The sequence below is a fragment of the Athene cunicularia genome (genome assembly GCF_003259725.1).
Source record: "Athene cunicularia isolate RWA chromosome 7 unlocalized genomic scaffold, athCun1 chr7_part1, whole genome shotgun sequence".
Lineage (NCBI taxonomy): Eukaryota > Metazoa > Chordata > Aves > Strigiformes > Strigidae > Athene > Athene cunicularia.
The window spans coordinates 17,575,512-17,599,401 of NW_020799107.1; the positions used below are offsets into that span (position 1 = coordinate 17,575,512).

The window sequence follows — 23,890 nt, forward strand, 5'->3', positions numbered from 1 at the left end:
AGCTGGGTGGTTTTTTGCATCGCTCACATATTACTGTCACAAGTATTTGTAAGAACGGGAACCCTCGGCAATACTGATCAGAAAGTCTGAAATAAATTATCAGTATATTTTTTTTCAGTTACAATTTAATTATTATCATTAATAACTGTACAATATAATTTCACAAAGTGTGAATTAGTTCAGTGATCAGACTGAAGGGAGAATTGTACGTTTCATCTACATCCAGAAGCATTTGACAGGGTTTTTAGTAGAGTTTGGCTTTTTAACAGTAAGTGCTGTGAGTGATAGCACTACAACTCATAGTGTCATTTACTCTGAAGTTACGGTCCTGCTGAAAAAGTACACCACTTGTTTAATAATACATCTGAAATCACCTTAACATTATTAGAGTGGGACTATTTATTTCACAGAGCTGTAAAAAAACCTTTCATATTCAGAAATTTATAATTAAAAAAAATTCTTTCCTAAACAGGTCATTTTTATTTTCTGGAAGGGCAAAATGATGCTCTGCTTTGCGGAAATAGTTCTGATGCTGGGTAAGACCAAATTTCATCATATTATTGCACGTGCACAAATTAGATCCATGTTCTTTAGATGTGCAGTTGGACAGAGGCTATCTTTTGAGTGACCACTTTCTTGTAAGAAATACTAGGATTTTACACTGGACTGAGGATTTGGGTTCCTGGTCAGAGTTTTTGTGGATTGGTTAGATGAGCTTAGTCTTTTTATGAATGAATCAGTAATTTGGTATTGGTGTAGCTCCTGCCTGGATGAGAAGTAACAGACGGAGCAGCTGGAAAACGTGTTATTTTGCAGTTCTAATTGCATATATGAGTACTAACAGGCTGAGGCAGTAGGAAACATTGTCATTGACAATGTTATGACATTAATAATTAAAGAAATTGTTTGGAATATTATGTTTTAGAAACTTAGATTAAACTTTTGACACTAATTTTTATGTGCCCTTCCTGCTTAATATTTCTCGTGTCCTTTAAAATATTTTTCTATTAAAAATCACAACTGCTATTATTTCTAGTGTGATTAACTAGAGAAAAATCCTCTTTTTAATCCTAATCTTCTCCTGGACATTCCAGGTGATAATATTAAAATAACTATATAAGGTAACACCCAGTTTGTCATTGTAGGCAGTGCCCAGAAGGATATACATGTGTGAAAGCTGGTAGAAACCCCAATTATGGCTACACAAGTTTTGACACCTTCAGCTGGGCTTTCTTGTCACTATTCCGCTTGATGACTCAAGACTTCTGGGAAAACCTTTATCAACTGGTGAGAATTTTTTAATGAAAAATAGACTAAATATGTCTGTATCAATAATGCAAGATAAAATAAATAAATCAATAATGCAAGATAAAATAAATAAATTTTCTTATATTAACTTCATTTTAACAACAGGAAAACCAGAACTTATGTTAACTTAGTCTTGCTTATAAATGTATTCTTATTTCCAGACACTGCGTGCTGCTGGGAAAACATACATGATATTTTTTGTTCTGGTGATTTTTCTGGGCTCTTTCTACCTGATCAACTTGATCTTGGCTGTGGTTGCCATGGCCTATGAAGAACAGAATCAGGCAACCATGGAAGAAGCAGAGCAGAAAGAGGCAGAGTTTCAACAGATGCTGGAACAACTGAAGAAACAACAAGAAGCAGCTCAGGTATTATTTATGGTGTAGTAATGCAGAAGTGTCTGTAAGTAATTTTGCTGGAGATATTCACCCTGTGTTTTCTGGATTTGGAGTTATAAAACACGCTGTTGGGCTTTCATCTAGCTCAGAGATTTTCTATTCTGCACTAAAGATATTGTACTGTGAGCAATCCATCCAAAATCAAGAAGGAATAGTCAAAACTAGGTATAAATCATTCATTATGGTTTTCTTAATCTAGTGTTATTAATACAGTCTGTTAGACTTCTGCATTTAAAAACTACTCATGAAAGCTGGAAGGCTATGACTAACACATATCTTGAATCAAATGAGTAATAAAAAATAGCAAAATATAGGGAGAGAATACACTATGGAAAGTATTAAAATCCATGGTGTCTGGACTAAAGATTCTCTATAAGTAAATTTAAGAAAAACATTGTTTACTCACTGACACAAATTAATTCTGCAACATGGCAGGCAGCAGCAGTGGCAGCAGCAGCAGTAACAGCATCTGTGGAGTCCAGGGAGCCAAGCGCTGGGGGAGAAGCAGGAGGAGTCTCAGAAAGTTCCTCAGAGGCATCAAAATTGAGCTCAAAGAGTGCAAAAGAGAGAAGAAATAGAAGGAAAAAAAGAAAACAGAAAGAACAGTCTGGAGGAGAGGAAAAAGATGAAGATGAATTTCACAAGTCTGAATCAGAAGACAGCATCAGAAGAAAAGGTTTCCGATTATCTATTGAAGGCAACAGACTGACATATGAAAAGAAGTATTCTTCTCCACATCAGGTATTGCATATAGTTATTTTTAGTAGAAGCATACATTTAAAGCATCATAGGCTGTTACAAAACTACTTTAGTCTTCCTGGTACTGTGATATGACCCTACACCTAAAGAAAGGAAACACTGAGATTTTCATTAAACTTTATTATTGTTCCTAGTGCTTGAGAGAATGTGCTGTAGCTACTAGATTGTCTTGTAAAAAACCACAGAGAATTAAATGTAACCTCATATCTCTATTCTTGTAATAGGATTGTTTAAAAATCATATTAAAATATTCTCTGATTCTTTGGGGTTTTTTTTGAGTGATTATATATTAATTAGACTTATTAAAACACTACAGTATTTTTCCATTATGATAGCCTCATATTTTCCTCCTGCTTTAATGATGTTTGGAGATTGGTTCAATATGTGCAGGAGGCTGCATACATGAAAGAACGTGCATGCATAGACTCCCGTTTTTTCTTGATGGGTATTGTGCAACTACTCTGCTCAGTAACTCTAACTGACATTAGGAGAAAGGAGTACTCAAAATTAATTGGTTTTGTCTTAAGAACCAATAAAGAGTGGTATTTCTATCTGCAATATATATATATATATATATATATAAAATTAAATATATACAAAGATTTCACAGCAGCATTTATCTTCTGGGAAAAACGGTTACTCTCATTTAAGAAAAAGCAAAAACCAAAAAAAACAACAGCCCTATGCTATCCTAATAATAATGCTAAGTTTGAAGCCTTCAGACAATAATCACAAACTTTCTTTGCCTGCAGTCTTTGCTGAGCATTCGAGGCTCCCTGTTTTCCCCAAGGCGCAATAGCAGAACAAGTCTTTTCAGCTTCAGAGGTCGAGCAAAGGATATAGGATCAGAAAATGACTTTGCTGATGATGAGCACAGCACTTTTGAAGACAATGATAGCAGAAGAGATTCTCTCTTTGTGCCGCGCAGGCACGGTGAACGGCGCAACAGTAACATCAGTCAGGCCAGTAGGTCATCCAGGATGCTGGCAGTGTTTCCAGTGAATGGGAAGATGCACAGCACTGTGGATTGCAATGGGGTGGTTTCCCTGGTTGGTGGACCATCTGTTCCTACATCGCCAGTTGGACAGCTTCTGCCAGAGGTGATAATAGATAAACCAGCTACTGATGACAATGTAAGAAAGTTTTAAATAGCTTAGGCATCGTGGCCTTTTCTTACTGCACCAGCCAGTGTTTTCTACAGAATGGAACCCTTGGCAATGCTTCCTGGTTGGTCAAGCTGTGAATGCTCCTGCATCTTGTAAAATCTCTAATAAATAAAACAGTTAAGATATGTTTGCAGCCTAAGCATTTACTTAAAAATATTCACATAACTAACAAATGCAATTCACAGTTTCCAAGTAATAAAATATTAATTTACTTACACATTTGTAAAAGCACTATGCTTCACTATGCTATACTTTACTTTTGTTGATCTAAAGGGCCATCTGGCTATGGTCTGCAAAATCATAGTTGCTATACAATTGGAAATACTATAGAAAAATATTATCATATAACTGCAATCAGCAATATGGTGCTGCTGTATACCACTTTATCAAAATTAGCATGATTAGTTAATTTTGATCACATTCTTCCTTATCAGCCCCATTGAAAATGTAAGAAAGTTGTCAATTCTTATTATAATTTATTTCTCATTCCTATATGTTTTCCATCCATTGCTGGTGGAGTTCTGTAGTGTAGATAACAAATAGTTCATTGGAAGAGCACATTTCAATACATACTTCCAAAAATACAAATCTCTGAACATATGTGCAGCACATATTGCTGCCATTCTCTTACCATATACAAGGTAAGAGATGTCTCATCAAAAATTCTTGCTTAGTTCAATGTTGTCTACTCACATTACTAAAAAAATACTAGCATGAGGAAGCATGAGGAAGTCAGACTTTTCTTACTTACTACAGAATATTCCATCAGCAGTAGTAAGGAAAAAATTACAGTTGGCAAAAATTTTATACAATATTTTTAACTCATTCCTTTTCCATTTGTTTAAATAATTTTTCATAGTTTAAAGGAAGGAAATGCAAAAGCTAAGTAAATAAACTCAGTGTTGAACAGTAGGTAACTATTGCATCATACCTTTTAAAAATTATTTAAAAGATACTAAAAAGTGATAAAAGTCTGACATGCTAAAAATTGAAGTGCACGAAGCACGTATCCAAGCTAAGACATTAATAACAGGGTTCTATACAGTATATGCTGATCTCATTTCTCCAACATGGTCTCATGTATTATTGTTCTCTGTATAGGGCACCACTACAGAAACAGAAATGAGGAAGAGAATATCAAGCTCTTTTCATGTTTCTATGGACTTCCTGGAAGATCCAGCTTTAAGGGAAAGAGCCATGAGCATTGCTAGCATCCTCACAAACACTGTGGAAGGTGTGTGCTGCACATAGCTTAATATTTAATTTTTTTTTTTCCAATAGACTTCTGAAAATTTGAGTTGAAACTTAAAAACTGGTTTATATTAGGTTTATTAACAGATACCATCCCACAAATGGACACATACTTATCAGTAAACGTAAACCTCTTTACTCATTAAGGTTATTACATAAATAAGCATTTCTATCTCATTGTTTTGCCACCACCTACCTCATGTGGTCATCAGGACTACAGAATTATGTTTGATGGTCATAACTGAGGGGATGTTTACGCACAGAAATTAAAAATATATTATTGGACACAAAAAGGCCACTGAACATTTGACAAATATATGCAACCATTTTTAAAATATATATTTTTTTTTCAGTGGTTATATTTATTCAGTTACTCTTTAAAGAAGTGCTGTTCTAGGTGATAAAAATGTTTTTTTTATTTAACTAAGTATGAAAATGGTATTGAAAATTTTTAGCTAAACACCACAAATTTTAAAATAAAAATATTTACATAATAGAACAATATGTGGGAGGAACAGGCTGAAGTGTAATCAAGGAACAATTAAATACATAATATAAAGCAATGCATAAATTGATCCTGATCAGCGTAGTGATAGGAATACAAAGAATTTATATTAGAGAGATAAGTTTTGAACAAAATAAATATATCTGATAACAATTTTTAAAGACCTTCTTGAAAAACTCTGTAAAAAAAGGTCTATAGCAGGTTAATCAGTACCAGTACAGATTGACAAGTTGACTAGTACAATTCATACAGGATTGAGGAATGTTAGAGCAATCATATAGTCACTTGTATGAAAATTTTTTTCCCCACAGAACTCGAAGAATCAAGACAGAAATGCCCACCGTGTTGGTATAAATTTGCAAATATTTTCTTGATCTGGGACTGCAGTCCGCATTGGTTAAAAGTAAAACATATTGTCAACTTAGTGGTAATGGACCCCTTTGTTGATCTGGCTATTACAATTTGCATTGTTTTAAATACACTCTTTATGGCTATGGAACATTACCCGATGACCAAAGAATTCAATAATGTACTTTCAGTTGGAAATCTGGTAAGTGTGTTGGGTCTTTATGTTCATGGTTTGGAAGGAAGTATGTCTGAAATAACTGAAAGGATTTTTAACAGCCTTTTTTTGTTCCCCCTTCAGAAAGTAGATCTTTTGGACATTTACTGGCCTCCAGCTAATGACTATCAGAACATTTTTGGAAATTTCACTGCCAACCCTGGCTCATGTAACTTAGGATACTGTAAAATCAATATATTGCAGTGTTCTGCAAAGCCAAATTAATAATTTTTAAAATGGCACCAATGCTACATTCAGTAAAGTTCATCGTAAACAGAAGTTGATTTTTGTAACTACTAAACTAGGAAATGCATTACTTCCATGAAAAATACACTATGCAAATAAAAGCAGTGTAACTTTTTCAATCAATACAAACAAAATCGTTAAATTATGAATGTATTGTTAATTGCTCTGTTTCCAGACCACAGGTTTACAACCACTAAAAGAGCCATTTAAAAGCATTTCTAGAATTTTCTTCTTAAAAGGCTTTTTATCTGGATATATGGATTGTTTTCTTCATATGCCTTATGTAAAACTATGAAAAATATCCTGCAGTACTCTTATAGTTTTTATATATTTTGTGATCAGATAATTAGTAAGATATCTTTTTCTTATGTTGTCAGCTATATTTTCTCCCTTCTACTTCAAAAAGATTAATTATTAAAGAATTCAGAAGGTAATTTTTTGTATCTCTGATGCTTTTGAACTGACAAGTTTGATCACGTAGACATATCTGCAGCTGCAGTCCTACTTTGTCCCTTATCTTAAGAATTGATATCTTATAATGGGATTTTTAATAATCCTTGTTTTGTACTGAGGAAAAAATATCTCTATCTCAGATTATGTAAATAACTACACGATTTAGACAGAAAGATAAATGCATATCTGGTTTTCATATACTCAAGGGAAACTCTCTACCTGAGTTTCCTAACAAAATGTAAAATCTTGTATTGTAGCATTGTATAGGTTTGTTTTTCAACCAAGAAAACGCCATATAAATCTTGGTGTACATCTGACTACAAAGAGAGTGCAAGAGAACCTGCCTATAAGCACCACACCTTCCCAGTCTTAGGTTCCCTGACATAAACCCCTTCTGCAATACAGAGGCTCTCAGGGTTTGCCTGCTCCAGTAGTTCCACTTCTAAGCGCCTTGAGAACCTCACCATCCTGATCGTTAGGATCAGGATTTCAGGCAGCATTTCAAAGTGTATTCATCCATTCCTACCTCTTCCTCAATGGTTCCAATCCTGTATCTTAGAAAATAGTCACCTTTCCCTCTCCGGTGTTTATATCTAGAATGTATTTAAAGACTGTAATAAAATCTGTCTTGAGTGTTGGTGTTCCTAGGCAGAAGTTGTCAGACTCTTGTCCAACTCCTGATTATTGTAGTTAGTTTATTCTCTTTAGTTGTCCCATTTTCTGTTCAGCTTGCTTGAAAATGGGTTATTAAAACCAAAAAAGAAAGCATTTACAACCAGGGCTCAGGCAGCCTTTAATGGTGGCTTCAGTACATTCCTATCCTACAGGAAATTCTTCTAAAGCTTCTCTCAGAGCTACTCAGGGTCACTGCTTTGGCGGCTCCTAATTCCTACTTCATTCAGCATAGCATCCCATGATGAAAAACAATTACCAGCATTATTGTGTTTAAAATACATTCTTAAATGCTCTTTTATTCCTGACTTCAAGGTGACTGAGCCAATCAACTTCACTAAACTTACTGGCAACACTCAGGTAGACATTCCTCAGCTTCAGCAAATTGTTGTATCTCAGGTGATCCCCTTCTGGTATAAAAAAATGTACCTCTGAACTGAATTGGATTACGGCAGGTTATACTCGCAAAGGAGCTGCCTCTCTGGAGTCAGATTTGGCCTCATTCATGCTGCTGTATACTGTAGTTAGTATAACAAGAAAGATGTTATGCCATGTGATTTCTTGGAAACTATTCTGGTTTATGTTGTGAAAATCAAATTAGGATTTTGTTCGTACAGTACATGAGAAAGCTCGTATCCTGATAGAGTTGAAATTCTATTATAAATGTTATAAACCAGAAGCTTATGTAATTTGTTTAGCATAAAATTTAATTACTTGAAAAAAATTGCTGGTTTGTATGGCACTTGTTAAGGGAAGGTGAGCATAATAAATCACTACAGTACACAACTATTTTTGAGTATCAGTTTTGGATAAGACATTGCAGATATGTAGCTTGAATTAAGAAGCTAGACAACAGCTAGATCTGTAATATTATATTTCACACTGAAATAACAAAATGCCTTTTGAATTCAGGTCTTCACTGGAATCTTCACAGCAGAAATGTTTCTCAAGATAATTGCAATGGATCCTTACTATTATTTCCAGGAAGGATGGAATATTTTTGATGGTTTTATTGTAACCCTTAGCTTGGTTGAGCTTGGTCTTGCAAATGTGGAAGGACTCTCAGTTCTTAGATCATTCAGATTGGTAAATATGCATCATTTGCACTGATTTTTCAATGGAGCTTTTTTTTTTTTTTTTTTTTTTTCTTTTTTCTGTAAAAATTTGCTTGATATTTTGTTTGATTTTGCTTGATATTTGCCACATACTAATGTCTCTTTCATTAGTACAAATCCTTATTACTTGTGACATCTTACTGTTTTCAATGGAAATTGATAAAGATCCAGACAAATAGGTAGCAAAAGGTGCCCTGGGCCTATTTACAATGTGTTTACTGTACATACACACTTTAAACATCCTGCTATGCAGAAACAAATCGAATCACTAGATGTATTGCACTCTGATTGGCATCACAGCAATGATTTGTTCTACAAATACCAGCAGAAAAGTGGCCTAGATTATTTTAACAGATGAACCCTAGATTTTAAGTCCCATCTACTATGACTGGTAGCTTCTTTAGCCTTCAGTAAAAGCTATGGTCTGAGGATATCAAGCAATAACATCACAACATTTTGTTGACTGAACCTTCCATCTTCATGCTTTTAGACAAGAGGATACCATCTGAACAGTCATAGTCATGGCATATTTTGCAGTAATATCCTTCCACAAATTAACTTTAAAGTATTTTTGTGTCTTTCTTGCTGGTTGTCCTAACAATATTTTTCTTTTTTTCTTCCAGTTACGAGTTTTCAAACTGGCAAAATCTTGGCCAACACTAAATATGCTGATAAAAATTATTGGTAACTCTGTGGGAGCTCTGGGTAACCTGACCCTGGTGCTGGCCATCATTGTGTTCATTTTCGCTGTGGTTGGGATGCAGCTGTTTGGGAAAAACTACAAGGAATGTGTCTGCAAAATTGCAAGTGACTGTGTGCTTCCACGTTGGCACATGCAAGATTTTTTTCACTCTTTTTTGATAGTATTTCGAGTGCTGTGTGGAGAATGGATAGAAACGATGTGGGACTGCATGGAGGTTGCTGGCCAAGCCATGTGCCTTACGGTCTTCATGATGGTCATGGTGATTGGAAACCTAGTGGTATGTAAACAAAGTGTTGGCAGATAATTATTTGGCAGTAGAGTGGGCTCAGTCCTGAAGTGAACTAAGTGCTCTGGCTCTGCTTCAATAAAGCACTTAAGCAGGTGTTTCAAGCAATGCTTAAAGTTAAGCTTAAGAGCTTTCTTGGATTGAGAACAAAGTATTCCGCAGTATCAAAATCCTAAGAATGTTAGAGTGAGCACTTAGTCACATTCTTAATTTGTCTTTTGGCTCTTTGTAAATATTTTTTGCTTCACATAATTTTAGTTTATGGCTCTTTATAAACCATTTGCTGTGATTTTTTTTTTTTATTATTATTATTTATCCCATATGATTAGTCACCAAAATAATCTAATTTCTTCTGTGTGATGGGATAAATTAAACTTTTTAATGATGCTGAATAGCAAATCTGTTATCTTCATTTTTAGATTATAAGATTTGGCACCAAAATATTTATATACTGCGGGGATTTAAAGACACATTTACAGATATTAGTCAGTTGTAGGAATATTTTCGAATAGTGAACAGGACCTAAGCAAAATTTCAAAAATTTATTTTTTTTATGGAGAAGAGAAAAAATTGTGAGGGTCCTTCCTTTGGCTATGTGAATTATTGGAATTTCAGTCTCCGAAGCCACTAATAAAAACTTTTAATAAATGTTCTTTGTTCAGATAAAATCTAGAATGTTTTTTATCTTTCTGCAGGTACTGAACCTATTTTTGGCCTTGCTCTTGAGCTCATTTAGTGCAGACAACCTTGCCGTGACAGATGATGACAATGAAATGAATAATCTCCAAATTGCTGTAGCAAGAATGCAGAAGGGCATAGACTATGTAAAAAGAAAAGCACGTGAATTCATCCAAAAAGCTTTTGTTAAAAAACAAAAAGCTTTAGATGAAATCAAACCACTTGAAGATTTGAACAACAAAAACAGCTGTATTTCTAACCACACAACTGTGGAGCTAAGCAAGGATCACGACTATATTAAAGATGTGAATGGAACAACTAGTGGCATTGGCACAGGTAGCAGTGTGGAAAAATATATAATTGACGAAAGTGATTACATGTCATTCATAAACAACCCAAGCCTCACTGTGACAGTGCCCATTGCTGTGGGTGAATCTGACTTCGAAAATTTAAACACAGAGGAATTTAGTAGTGAATCAGACCTGGAAGAAAGCAAAGAGGTATTTAGATATTTTGTGCATTTCTCTCTGACCTTTTGAGTTTGGGGGGGTGTGGGGGTGTGTGTGTGGGGGGTGTGTTCAGCATAAGCCAGTGTATTTGGTTCTTGATCAATTGTTATTTTGACACTTCTTTGTACATGGGTATAAATGAGTGTATAAAGAAGGGTTACATTCTTGATGAAGAAAAGGGTGAGGAAGGGTTAAAAATTACATACTCCAAAAGGAATTAAGAGGCAAGGCAATGGGACGCCTTACTCCACCAGAAACTTTTGTTTGCCTCCTGTAACAGTTCCCATAAGAAGTGTCATACATCTTCTCTCTGCCACTCTAAAAATCCACTTCTATGGGATTTTTGTATGAGCAGGTATAAACCAAAATACAGAAATAGTTCATGTATTTCCTTTAGACACTGGAATTCTTTTAGATTTTAAAAATGTCAGCTCTTCTAGACCTAGTTTCCCATAAAAAGAAGCTTTAACGTTAGACTCTTCCATATAATTCGGTGGTGGTTTAGGCCCTGCCGGTACCAGAGACCATGTTGCTGTTGTCCCTCCCCCACCCTCGGACCGAGTAGGGCGCAAACCCCGGGTTAAAATAAGGAGAAATTTTAATACAACAGTGTAATAAATAACAATCTGAACAACAACAATAAACAGTAATAATGAACAAGACAAAAGATATACAGAGAAATACCGCAGTGAACACAGCCAGCCTGCGGTGCGTACTTCCCCGCCACGAAGGGAAGCGTTCTCGAGCTCCAATGCTGGACCTGATGTCAGCATGGGATGAATAACCCGGCTGGAGATCCCTTCCCCCTGCTGGGGAAATTTAACCCTATCGTAGCTGAACCAGGACAACTTCAAATTCACTTAGTTGTTAAAACTGAAAATCGGTATCAACAAATGAAAATATCTCATGTTGCTAAGGAACATGCTACTCTCCCCAAAATTACCTTGATGTTGGCCATTCCAGTCCAGTCTTCCAACCCAACATAGATCAGGCAGTCAGTCAAATGGAATAACACAAGCTGGTTTATGCCTGAATAGATTCAGTTTAGAAAGCTTTCTGTAAATGCGCTGGTATTTGTAGGACCAGGGTTAATTTTCTCCCACTGAGAAAGTACTATGACATTTCTGACTTACTCCAGAAGCTTATGAAAGAGCAGCTCTATTATATAGTTTTCTGTGGAAAATATATCCAGCTGTTTTGGATTTGAGTACAACTCCTTATTCTATATTGACTGTTAGTGTAATGGGAATGTAGAAAAAAAATTATAAACATTGGAACAGCAGAACCTTTGAATTAACTGGTTTTGATGAGAGCCTACCTAGAAAAGACTGTATGAATTCTCTGCATCTCAGGTCATAGGGCAATAACAGGCGAGTTCCAGCTGGCTTTAGACCATACTGAGTTTTTCAGCACCATTCCTGGAATTTTAAAGTGCTGGCCAGGACCCTGTTGCTCTAAAAGTGGGGGATGTCAGGGGTGGTGGTGTTTGTTTTTTGTTTTGTTTTATTTTTCAGCTGAGTACTCTTTTCTCCCTTAGCAAAGTAAAAAATATTCTTAAAATTATTAATTACACTGTTAATTTCAAAAATCTTAATTTTAGCGTGAAAAAAAGTAGCTGACAATAGTAATAAAGAAAATCTTCTTAGAAGAAAATAGAGAATAAAATGGAAAATGTTTTTTAAAAAAAGAAAGAGCTTTGGAAAAATTTTGAAAAATATTTTCAGAATTATTCTGAAAAGTGGTAAATCATACTGCAAAGGATGATCTGTGAAAACTGGATTACTAGAAGTATACAATATTTCTGTAAAAATATCAGAGAAGCAACTCTAATGTAATTTGGAAAAAACCCTCGGCAAATTGGTTCTTGTGACAAATAATGACAGAACCTGAAACTGGATACATCAGCCCATTGTCCTGATAAAGCTGAAACATTGTTCTTCCAATCTCTATAGTTATCACAAGATTAGATTAACTAAAACCGAGTTACTTAAAATATTAGCAGTTTTATTAAGCACCAAGCATCTCAATGAGTTCTGGAACTGTTACTGAAAAATGGACTGGCTACTGATTTAGTAAGTTTTGTTAGGGTTTGGGGAATTTTTGTCCTCAGTATCAAAAAGTTGTGCCAACCTAACACTGATGAACATATATTGCATTTATTCCAGTATTTTGTTTACCTCTACATCCATAAATATGTTTCCTTCACAATTTTTACCCAATCTTTAGCCATGATACCAAACATCTAGATTGCAGCCAGGCCCTAGCAGCATGTTACAACACTTTTAGAATTTTTAGGATGAGGATTATCTTAAATGCATTCATTTTTTCTAAATTTGGTTTTCACCTTCCACTTCTCTCTCTTTATGATCATCATGTTATTGAAAATTTGATTAAGTTATAAAACACAATCTGATGTTTTATGGGCAATTCTTAAGCTACCTCAGCCTTATTGTATGCAGCTTCTGCTTCATTCTGAGCTAGACTTTCAACAATTTTAATCTGGACTTGCTGTCCTCTAAACTACAGACTTCTCTGCTGCTGATCAGTGCTTTTTTCCCTCATTCCTCTGAGCTGCCACCTCATTTATATAGTTATATTTAGGCTCTTACCTGCTTTTCAGTAGATGTTACAGATTCCTGCATATATATTTAGCCTTCATTATTTCTATGTATGTCAAGAGATCATTGGCACTTATGACTAGTTGAGGAAAAAATTCTTTGCAGGCTTAGCATCATCGTTCATATTTTACAGTTTAAAACATGATTTTGTTTAAAGCCTTATGTATCACTGATATATCTTCTATTTTATGGATCCATACAATGTAGAAGGAAAACCAAAGACTGTACAAATTTCACATATTTATCAGCAATTTACTTATGTTGAATACTATAAGATTCAAAACCATGGCAGAATTATTTACTTATTCTGAAAACTACTAATATTTTCCTTAAAAATATTTACTGTTTATTTGTGATGCTTTTTCTTTGCCTTTACAGAAGCTAAATTTGTCTAGTTCATCGGAAGGTAGCACAGTTGATATTGGGCTTCCTGCAGAAGAGCAACCAGAAGCTGAACCTGAAGAAGCCCAGGAGCCAGAGGCCTGCTTCACAGAAGGTGTTTGGAACAAAAATATTAATAATGCTTGTTCATGAAATAGGAAATAATTATCTATTTAAACTAAGTATTAATATTTATGTATTGAATTACTCTTACGTCAATATTTAAACTATGATTATTAGCAATAGTACTTTAGATCATAATTTACCGTATGAATACTCATACCACAATTATACTATATATCAGATAAACAATTAAAAAACCATTTTATCAGAAAATTGTAATTGTTTTTAAAATAATAAAAATATATTACTGAAAGTTTTATTTTAGTACGCACTACTGTACTTTCTGAGTTTAGTTACAGTCTCTTTGATAATAAAGTAGCACACTATATTTATACTACTCTTCATAGATATCTACCAAAGTGCTTTATAAAGTAATATACATTACTGAAACAGCTGTTGAGTGGTAAATAAAAGCCTCACCTGGATGGTCGTGGGCAAAATTCTAAATGGACCTTCTATAAATTGGCAAAAAGAGAAGGAAGAGCCTTTCTGTGCCACCTGGGGCAAGAACACTCTCACCTGGTGGACTCATTCATCTTTCGTGCTTCTTTCTATTGGCCCTTTGACACAACTCAATAAAACAAGCATCTGGTCATAAACTTTATTTGCAAAGGCATTTCCTTGTGATAAACTTTATGGATGTATGCAGGTGAAGAAAGTGGGGCAAGGAGTAGGTTTAAAACAGGATAAAAGTAAGGATACAAATGCTAGATTTTGGTATCTGTAAGCAAAAGTTAGAGTTTGGAAAATAAATGCGACTGTCAGTGCTGGGGCTGGATTATTTCTGGACATGGTAACAGTCACTTCTTTAGAAATTTACACTGAATTATAAGAAGTAGTTCTGTAATAGACTTGGATTTGACAAAGAAAATACCATTATTGATTACTAGTATTTTTCTACTTAAATAAAAGAAGAAACAAAACGAAGCCAGCAGCTAAATCATAAAATCTTAAATAAACTAAAGACACAAGTTAGAGAAGTTATCTGGTACTGAAAAGCTCAGAACTCAGATAGGAGGCTTACATTTTTTCATACAGTAAATGAAACATTGTCTGAATTTAGTATCCCAAACAAAAGAAACTACGGTTTCATAACACTTAAAAAAATGGTCATCTAGGTAAAAATGTATTGGGTTATTACTAAATAGCACAGCTTCTGGAAATGTAGCATTGTATCATTAACAGAATGCATAACCAAAATTAATGCAATTCAACATTTTTTTTTTCTCCTTCTCAATGTATACACTGTTTTAAAGGCTGTGTACGAAGGTTCAAGTGCTGTCAAGTAAGTATAGAAGAAGGGAGAGGAAAGCAGTGGTGGAACCTTAGAAAAACCTGCTTCAAGATTGTTGAACACAACTGGTTTGAGACTTTCATTGTCTTTATGATTCTCCTCAGTAGTGGAGCTCTGGTAAGTGAAACATGAACAGAGTGTCACAATGTTGTCGGAAAACTCCTTGAAAGTTGACTGTTCAAACGTTTTAATGTAGTTTTATCCATCAGAAAGAACACACAATTCCATGTCTTCAAATGACAGGGCTACATTGTAGTCAGGCCTTGGAAAGAATGGTAGGAAAAGTCTCTTCTCAACAATATGTCAAAAAGAAGAACAGACAACATTGGTTAGAGAGAGCTTAACTCCTTTGCTGAAAGTGATAGTGATATACCTGAAGCAGAGAGGGGGACAACTTGCAAAGAGAACATATTTAACTTTGTTATTGGAGTTTACTCTCTGGTTTTACTGGTGCTTACTGATATAACTCAGGGGAAAATAATGTCACTGGTGAGAGTTTGGAAGTAACTGTAATGGCATAAACAGCCCACAATATCTTGGAAGAGCCAGAGCTGGCTTATATAGTCTTATAAATGTTATGTGCTAGAAAAACAAGAAAGATTAAGACTGTGTGTTTGTAATTATTCCCTTCTAAGATTAAGAATTTATTATTTATGCTTCTAATTCAGTTTCTACTGACTCATGTAGACTAAAACAATATCTGTAAAAACATGAATTTGCTTTAAGTTTAACAAGTATGTGAGGGCAGACTAAAAAGAAGCCAACCACAATATAAATCTATAATAATAAAAGAAACAAAGCATACCAATAATATGTTATTTCACAAATACAAATAAAGAAATTGGAGATGAGATGTTAAATAAAGATGAGCCTGGATACAACCTGAACTGAAGTTTCTTAGATCCAGCATATACCCTGGTAGATGCAATTTTCCTTTGCTAAATTACTCAAGTTCCTACATCATTTAAAAAAAAAAAGTGTTGCAAAGTTGTATTATAAACTCTTTAAATCACTCACAACACTTTAAAATACCATTACTGGTTAGCAGTTTATGATTATCATTAGTTTTGATTAAACATTTAAGAATCACTCTGCCTTTGTTTGATCTAATATCGACACAACCGTCAAACAGGCAGCTTTTATTCAACAGCATGTGACACCTTCCCTGTGATTTAGGAACATTTGAAAATAACATTAGATAAAAGTGACACTCCCATGCATTTTCTTGAAGAAAGATTGTTTCCTTTTTCAGTTGCCTTTTTTTTTTTTTTTTTTTTAATTTGGTTACAACCTGAAGTATGTGCAGTAACAAAAGTGAATAACAAATATCTTTGAAATTTTTACTCACAGGCTTTTGAAGACATATATATTGAACAGCGTAAAACTATCAAAACCATGCTGGAATATGCTGACAAGGTCTTCACTTACATTTTCATTCTGGAAATGCTACTGAAGTGGGTGGCCTATGGCTATCAAACATACTTTACTAATGCCTGGTGCTGGCTGGACTTCCTGATTGTTGATGTATGTAATATATTTCCTAGGTGTTACATTTATTTTTATTTTATCTGGGTTTTTTTAATTACTTGCTCTACAACCATAATATCTATGCATACCAACTAGTTTACTTTTCAGTTGAAAAAGTAAGGTAGATGGAAAAAATTCCATATTTTTCTGTCTTTCACTTTATGCTTACAATATTGGCTTCCGTCACATGGGAGCCCTACAACCAGTTAGTTTATCCCAACGCAGCTGTTGAAAGAGGTTGTGCTGTCCTCCATTCTATCATTGGCTGTTCATTCCCACCTTCAGACCCACCTTCCCTCCTGCTGTGGTCTAAGTCCCATCCAACATTTAGATAGGTGTCTGATCCACTAGACATCAGATACACATCTGAATTAAAACTCCTCTGGCAAGAAAATGAATGTCATGTCCGCAAATTTCAGCATATGGCTGAATTATGGTTTTATAAGGAATGCAAGATGTATCTGTAGCATTGCTGGTATGGCTTGATTACTATTAAAGTCCAATAAATATTGCTGAACTTGCAGTCTTCACAGAAGACTGCGTTTGAAATCAGGCTCAATAATCTTTCCTGCAAGTCTCATAACTCTGCTGTGCTATGATGTGAAGTGGGAAAGACTATTTCTTGATGCACTAATACAGTTATGGAGAATTTAAGAAGTAATGTCATAAGTATATGCCCTTGAGAAAACCTCCAGTGTGCAGAAACACTGTTTCTCCAGTATGTAAAGTTCTGTGTGTGAAACTAAAATACTATGGTTTAGCTAGTTACAAAACCACAACTAGTCGCTACAATTTTAAGATAGAAATTTCTTGTAAAACTTAGGAAAAACAAATATTAAACAAGCTCAGTTTTAAAATTAAGTTACATTTTGTCCTGGTTTCAATGACTTAGAAACAGACAACGTATAGGTAAAATGTGAACTGCTCATGCAGTTAATGGCCCAAAGAATAGCTAAAAATCCAGCAGTTTCTGAATGTGTTCTCACTGTACAAAGTCTAATCAAAGCAGTTTACTTTCTCAAGCTTTGTCCTGTGATGGGTGCCTATATTATATTATAGATTAAATATATTATGGATTAAATATATCTAGGATTCAACTTCACATATACAACTACAGATGACCACATTCAAACACAGTACTCGTACAAAGAATGTACCATCTCTTTGGAAAAACTTTTGTTCTTTAGTATCTAAATTCTTCTCAAAATGGGTACCTAAGTGGCACCTATAACAAAAAAGCTTGAAGAAGCATGCAAGAAGAAGTGCCTATTCCTTTTCTAAACTCATTTTCACTCATATTTGACCTTATTTAGATCATAATATGCCAAACAGACATCTTGTGAATGTGAAGATTTGAATACTTCCTTCTGTGAAAGTATAATGCATATTTAAGAGTCTGAATAAACTCATGATTAAATCCTGGACTTACATACCTGGATATTTTCTTTAATCTTGTTCTATTGCAGATGAGGGCAGCTTGAAAGATTGAAAGTTTTCAGTAGTATGATGAATGTGCTGGAGAAAGAAATTCAGGTTTCAGAAGAACCTAATTTTGTGGGTTGCTAGAGCTCAGAATTGACAAGTACAGAAAAGCTATTAACTTCTAAAAGCTAAAGATTTCATATATAATGCTTGTTTTTTAAATCTGACTCAGAGAGCACTGTGCTAGAGTTCTCTTTACCTGATGCATTGTTCTTTATAATGAAAGAGTACATGAAACCATTATGCTATTTTTGGCCCAATAAGTACTTAAGGAATTAGAACAGCATAATGAAGGACCATTTAGGGGAAATGGGAAACAAACAGAACATATTATTTTGGACAGGAGCCATAGCAAATGTAGACAATATGGTATTTCTCACTGAGGTAATGTAGGGACATAAAATATATAAAGGCCTGTGGAGTTCTGCCACCTATGGAACTGTTCTTATAAGGTCTTTAAGAAACAGCATAATCCAGGTTGCTGTCAGCCTGTAGAGCACATAAATTCATCAGCCAGGCAAAAGGATTAGTCAGTGTAACTGGATATAGATAAATTAATCCTTTCTACCAATTTCCAGAGGAGCAATGTTGCTTCTGTGATCCGTCTGTTAACTCAAAACATGCTTCAGTCATTTCTCTATCAGTTGTGGGCAATCAAATGAGCATTATCAACTATAATTACTGCTCCCAACAGCATTGTAAAACAAAGAAAAAATGAAAGCAATCATTAAATTGGTGAAAAGGAGATATTAATTTAATTTGCTTTTTGTGGTTTTAAACCCCCTCAAATCACTAGCAAAATATGGAATTCAGCAATATTAATGTTTTCAGATATTGTTACCTTATGAAATTTTCGTTTATTTCCCTATCCTACTCTTCTTTCATATTACTGCTTCTTTTTGTTGTTGTTTTGGTTTGGGGTTTTGTTTGTTTGTTTTTAATTTAAAAGACTTCCTATTCCCGAAGAGAGTGGTCCAAAATTAGATTCTTCTAAAGAAGTTTATATCTCACATGTATGGTATGTAAAGGAGTATGTATAATATAATAACTTTTACTTTCCTGTTTTCATATAGGTGTCTTTGGTTAGCTTAACAGCAAATGCATTGGGTTACTCTGAACTTGGTGCCATTAAGTCCCTTAGGACACTAAGAGCTTTGAGACCTCTAAGAGCTTTGTCACGATTTGAAGGCATGAGGGTAAGACAACATGAAAGAATCTGAAACTATGCATGCATAGAAAGAATCCATGCATGCAGAATAAGGAATGACAAGTCCATGCAGAAAGGCTGCACTATCCTTTTATCTGTTGCGTATTTTTTACTAACAGATAAGCAAAATGCTTCATCAGTTCACCTAAATCCATATGCAGTATCACATAGAAGTTACATTCATTAAGGTTACTTTACTTTCTAGCCAATCTCAGGAGTTTTCCATATCAGGCTTTGAAACTACCAACTATGAATTCTCTTAACAGACTCTTAATAGTTAATAAAATGTAAGAAGATTTTATTGATTTTTTTACTGATATACATATCACAATATTTATACAGGAAAATAATTTAGCATTAGTAAATAAAGATATTTTCTGTTACCAGTTGAAATCCTTAATTTTTCTTTGTATTTGGTAAACCACCTCTGGTCTAACCTCGCTAAATTTTACTAGATGGTACTAGAGATATATTCATACCTGCTAGTGGTTTAAATCTATTTCTGAGTTTGGCTGATTTTAAAAACACAGAATCGAGTTATTTGATTTCTCTATTATTATTTTTGTAAGGTAAATGTTTTTATTTCAACAAATCTATTCAGTATTCAGTACAATGTATATAAGGCTATTTCTTATTCTGAGTGATTTAAGAGGCCCTGCTTACTATTCATCTCACTCAAGAAAGCATTTTAACTTATTTTTTCATTTGTTTATACCTTCTGTTCCTTAAAGCCACTGAATACAAACTAACTCTATATGCATGTGATTGAAATATGTTTTGAGAGAATGCTTTTTGCTACTTCATGGAAACATAAGATGAAACAACATGTTAATGAATTTCAAGTCAATTATAAACCAGTGGAATAGCCTGGAATGAACAACTTTACAAATCTAAGCTTAATCAACTCAGATTGGGGCTTAGAATTTTGTTCCTTAAATTGTATTAATCAGGCTACATATTTCTACTTCAGAATGCATCAGAAAAAAATATTGCTAACCAATGATTACTAGATTAATAAATTTCAGGTTCATATAGCAAATTGACTTATAACAGTTTTCTCATAATTTGAAATTCATGAATTGATATTCAGCAGGGTAAGAGCTGGTCAAGTACTACAGTATGTACAAATTTTCATTTAAGTTTGGAATGACTGATTTAGCCATTTTCTCTTTGTCTTTTTTTGTACTTACTGTTCATGAACATTCAGATAATTGTGGTTTTGTGCAGAGAAATGTTGGGAAATTGCTGTCAGCTTTACTTTTCTAACAATGTTCTGGTCAACTGCAGGAGGACCAGTAGAGAAGTTACACAGGGACAAGAAATACAGATCTTTAGGTGAAGTTGGAAAAAACAATTTCTAGAAATATAATGTCAAAATTGATTGCCAAATGTTTTATTCCATTTTTTCTGTATCTTCACATTGCCTTAGTAAATTTTCCACTTAAAAGATTTAGGATATTAATGCTCAAAGAAAAGTACCTGTTTTTTGAAATTTACTGCTTTCCCCTATTTCTCACTGAGTAACTATGAGACTATGCCAGAAGCCCAATCATATGTTAGAATTTCAGATACACAACATGAATAATTAATGAGAAATTTACTGTATAGGAATCACAAACGAGCCTGGAAAAGCAAAAAAAGGTTTCAGCTCTGTCCTCCAATATTAATGATAATGAAGTACTTGATTTCAGTCACTTAGCCAATTTGACTGGCCAACTGTATGGGCCTTATCTTTACTCTTAGTTACATGCACTTCCGAAAATGTTTTTTCCAGAGTACTTGGCAAGTATTCACAACAGCTCATTGACAGATAGTAGCATTACTTTATGAATGACTCACGAACAGTAAAAAGATTCAAATAATAAATAATTGACCAGCTCATGCTAAGACTACAGTCAAATTAAAGTCTTCTCAGAAACTGAGTTCACTTAATAAAAATCTGTAAAAACAGATTCCTTTTTCTGTCAACAGAAGGCAAAAATAAACCAAACCTCTTTGCTTTCTTATATTGCCTATACGTACACTGAGCTCTGAGAAAATAAGCTGAGTTTTTAATCAGCATGTATTTATAATCTTAATGTTTACCTCTGGGTTCAACACTATGCAAATTTTGCCTTGAAAATTTAAGGGAACATATGTACTCCACAAAAGTCCCTGTATGTAAAATGCTCTGCATCATTTTGTAAAACAATCTGCTAAATTTTCAGCTACTTTAAGATCAATCCAACACAAGATAAGTGTACCATTCTGGTCAATTGGAAGTCATTTTACATAGTCAGTAAATACCAATAACTGTTCTGTTATCCCTAAATATGAAGCATACTTCACTTCTTAAGTTATATTCTTATGAGTCTACAGTTATACTCTGTAGTTACAACTTAATTTTGTAATTATGCTATTTCATAAATGGGTTAAATTCCTTTTCATAATATATATGCACCAAAATAGGGTACACGTGGTCCATAGCCTGGGCTTGCCTTGAGCACAGAAATGATTTTTGCCATACTAAAAGCATTTAAAATATCTGCTAGTATACAGAATTTGGAGATATTTTAGCACTTTCTATACTGAATCTCAAAACCGACTCCACCCAGATGCTGGAAGGCAAAGTAAATAACTGCTTTAATTTAATTTAAATTTCTGTCTTAGGGTTTATATTCTCATCTCAGTGGATGTACTATGCAGAAGTATCTGCAAACTGAGATTTGAATATACCCATTGCTTTTTGTTTAGCGTTTTAGTACTTGCAATATAATGCTTTTGCGCTAGTTCTGAATTGGTATGCTACTTGTAAATGTAGAATAATGAGTATACATTGCTTTGCTGAGTTAGAGAATTAAGTGACAATAAAGCATGCATTTGTGTCTAATTTCACAAAATAAAGCATGTCATGCCGTGCTTGATTTATTAGAGAAATAGTAGAAGGCAGCAAACAACCTGAAATCCACTTGCACTTTCAGTTTTGCATGCCTTATGCATATTTCTGGCTGATGGCTTTAAACATTTACTGTATTTCAAATTTCCAGTCCAATTTCATAAATTGTAAAACAAAATTAGTGTATTTGATGTCTTAAATATCCTCTAAAATTCAATGCCTATTCCTTAGATTCCCTTACCAGGAAAGCATTAATGAGGTACTTTCAAGAGTACTCCAAACTTCATTAGTAGGACAGAAAGATTTCTCATATGGCTAAGTTATAAAACATAACATCAAGTGTCTGTCATTACAGATTCACAACTAATAACAGGCTATATATTTCTATTTCATATAGGATAAGCTTTCTTCAGCTTGGATGGGATGGACCAGTGGTTCATCCCCTTATCTGTATTATGGGTACAGTATTTCCCCCTTTTTACCCTTGAGGATTACAGTGTGACTAATAACTACATTGTGTATTTAGGGTTAGGAGGAGTGAAAATCTCATTTGAGAATCCCAGTAGCATCAAAACTAGCTTATATATATTCATTTTACACCCCCTTTTCAGTTGCTTTAAATCTTTGGTAATAATCCTTAGAAATTTCTGATGTTACAGAAACAACATGAAAACTTTTGAGAAAGTCAGTATTGCTATTTAGATTTATTTAAGATCCTTTTGCAGCGGAAAGGTATCTCAGCTATTTTTAGATTTTTAGATGCTTTTTTAACAGATAAAAAATGGCTTTCTTTGAAATTTTCAGTCTGGTTTCTACATTGTTTTGGAAAGATCTGTGCTTTAGACTGTTACTCAATTTACAGCTACATACATTCAAAAGTATCCCATAGCAAGTTTTGAACATTAATATATACTTGTAATATATACTAAGCACACACCAAAACACTATAATCTGAATAGTCACAAGTATAGATATTTATATAACTGCAGTTTAATTTTTTTCATTATTTTTACCCCCCTATATGTTACATTAAGTAAATCACTCCGAGTGTATATAGATAACACAAGACATCATATAACATATATAATCCTTTCTTGTAATCTGAATTCAGTCGTCTTTGTTGGAAACTAGTTTTTGTAATTTTTATAAAATGTGAATAAAAGTATTATTTTTGTAGTATCTTTCTTGGAATTTAGTAATGTCCTGCAGGAGACATTCAGTGATATAAACAATTCGCGTTCACTATCAGATCCTTAGAAAAATCCAGTTCTTAGACTACAACCCTCACAAGCAAGTGCAGGAGGGTATCATTAGTGCAGTGAATGCAGACACAGCACTCACTAAATTTAGCATCTTATCTCACAGTTAAGAATTATGTATTAACTCTCAAGAAAGTGTATTCACTATCTTCTGCAAGCTTCTCTTAAATATAGAGGAATATATCTTTTTGATCAAAAGATACGTGCTTTGAAGGATTTTTAAGGACTGTTATCCTATTCATTACCTTTGAGTTTTAAGGAAAGTCTATTAGAAGTGTTATGTCTCCTGAAAGACAATTAAAAAATGTGCAAACTTTGATATAAGAAGACTCTCTATATAGATGTTCATAATCATACAGGAAATATCTTAGGATTCTGAGAATTTTCTTAGACTGTAATTCTACAATTAGAACTTTTGAAGGAGTTTATTGCTAACTGATGTTTTTGTCTGGATTTGTGTTTGTTGTATCTTGAAGAAAAACCTTACTTTTAGGATCAAAATTTAATGAAATT

The 23,890-nt window shown here is 34.0% G+C and overlaps 1 protein-coding gene across 8 annotated transcripts in view; it reads left to right on the forward strand.

The window, feature by feature from the left end:
• SCN1A (sodium voltage-gated channel alpha subunit 1) overlaps window positions 1-23,890 on the forward strand; it is a 100,899-nt gene that overhangs the window by 52,776 nt on the left and 24,233 nt on the right. For 6 of the 8 annotated variants that reach the window (XM_026852637.1, XM_026852642.1, XM_026852636.1 and 3 more), the window contains 14 exons: window positions 473-536; window positions 1,146-1,287; window positions 1,470-1,676; window positions 2,142-2,447; window positions 3,218-3,598; window positions 4,733-4,865; window positions 5,699-5,937; window positions 8,233-8,406; window positions 9,059-9,415; window positions 10,120-10,602; window positions 13,608-13,725; window positions 14,990-15,144; window positions 16,378-16,551; window positions 19,110-19,232. In XM_026852637.1, the coding sequence (XP_026708438.1) occupies window positions 473-536; window positions 1,146-1,287; window positions 1,470-1,676; window positions 2,142-2,447; window positions 3,218-3,598; window positions 4,733-4,865; window positions 5,699-5,937; window positions 8,233-8,406; window positions 9,059-9,415; window positions 10,120-10,602; window positions 13,608-13,725; window positions 14,990-15,144; window positions 16,378-16,551; window positions 19,110-19,232 (3,056 nt within the window). The remainder of the gene's footprint in view (window positions 1-472; window positions 537-1,145; window positions 1,288-1,469; window positions 1,677-2,141; window positions 2,448-3,217; window positions 3,599-4,732; window positions 4,866-5,698; window positions 5,938-8,232; window positions 8,407-9,058; window positions 9,416-10,119; window positions 10,603-13,607; window positions 13,726-14,989; window positions 15,145-16,377; window positions 16,552-19,109; window positions 19,233-23,890) is intronic. The other 2 variants (XM_026852644.1, XM_026852643.1) reach the window with 1 other exon arrangement.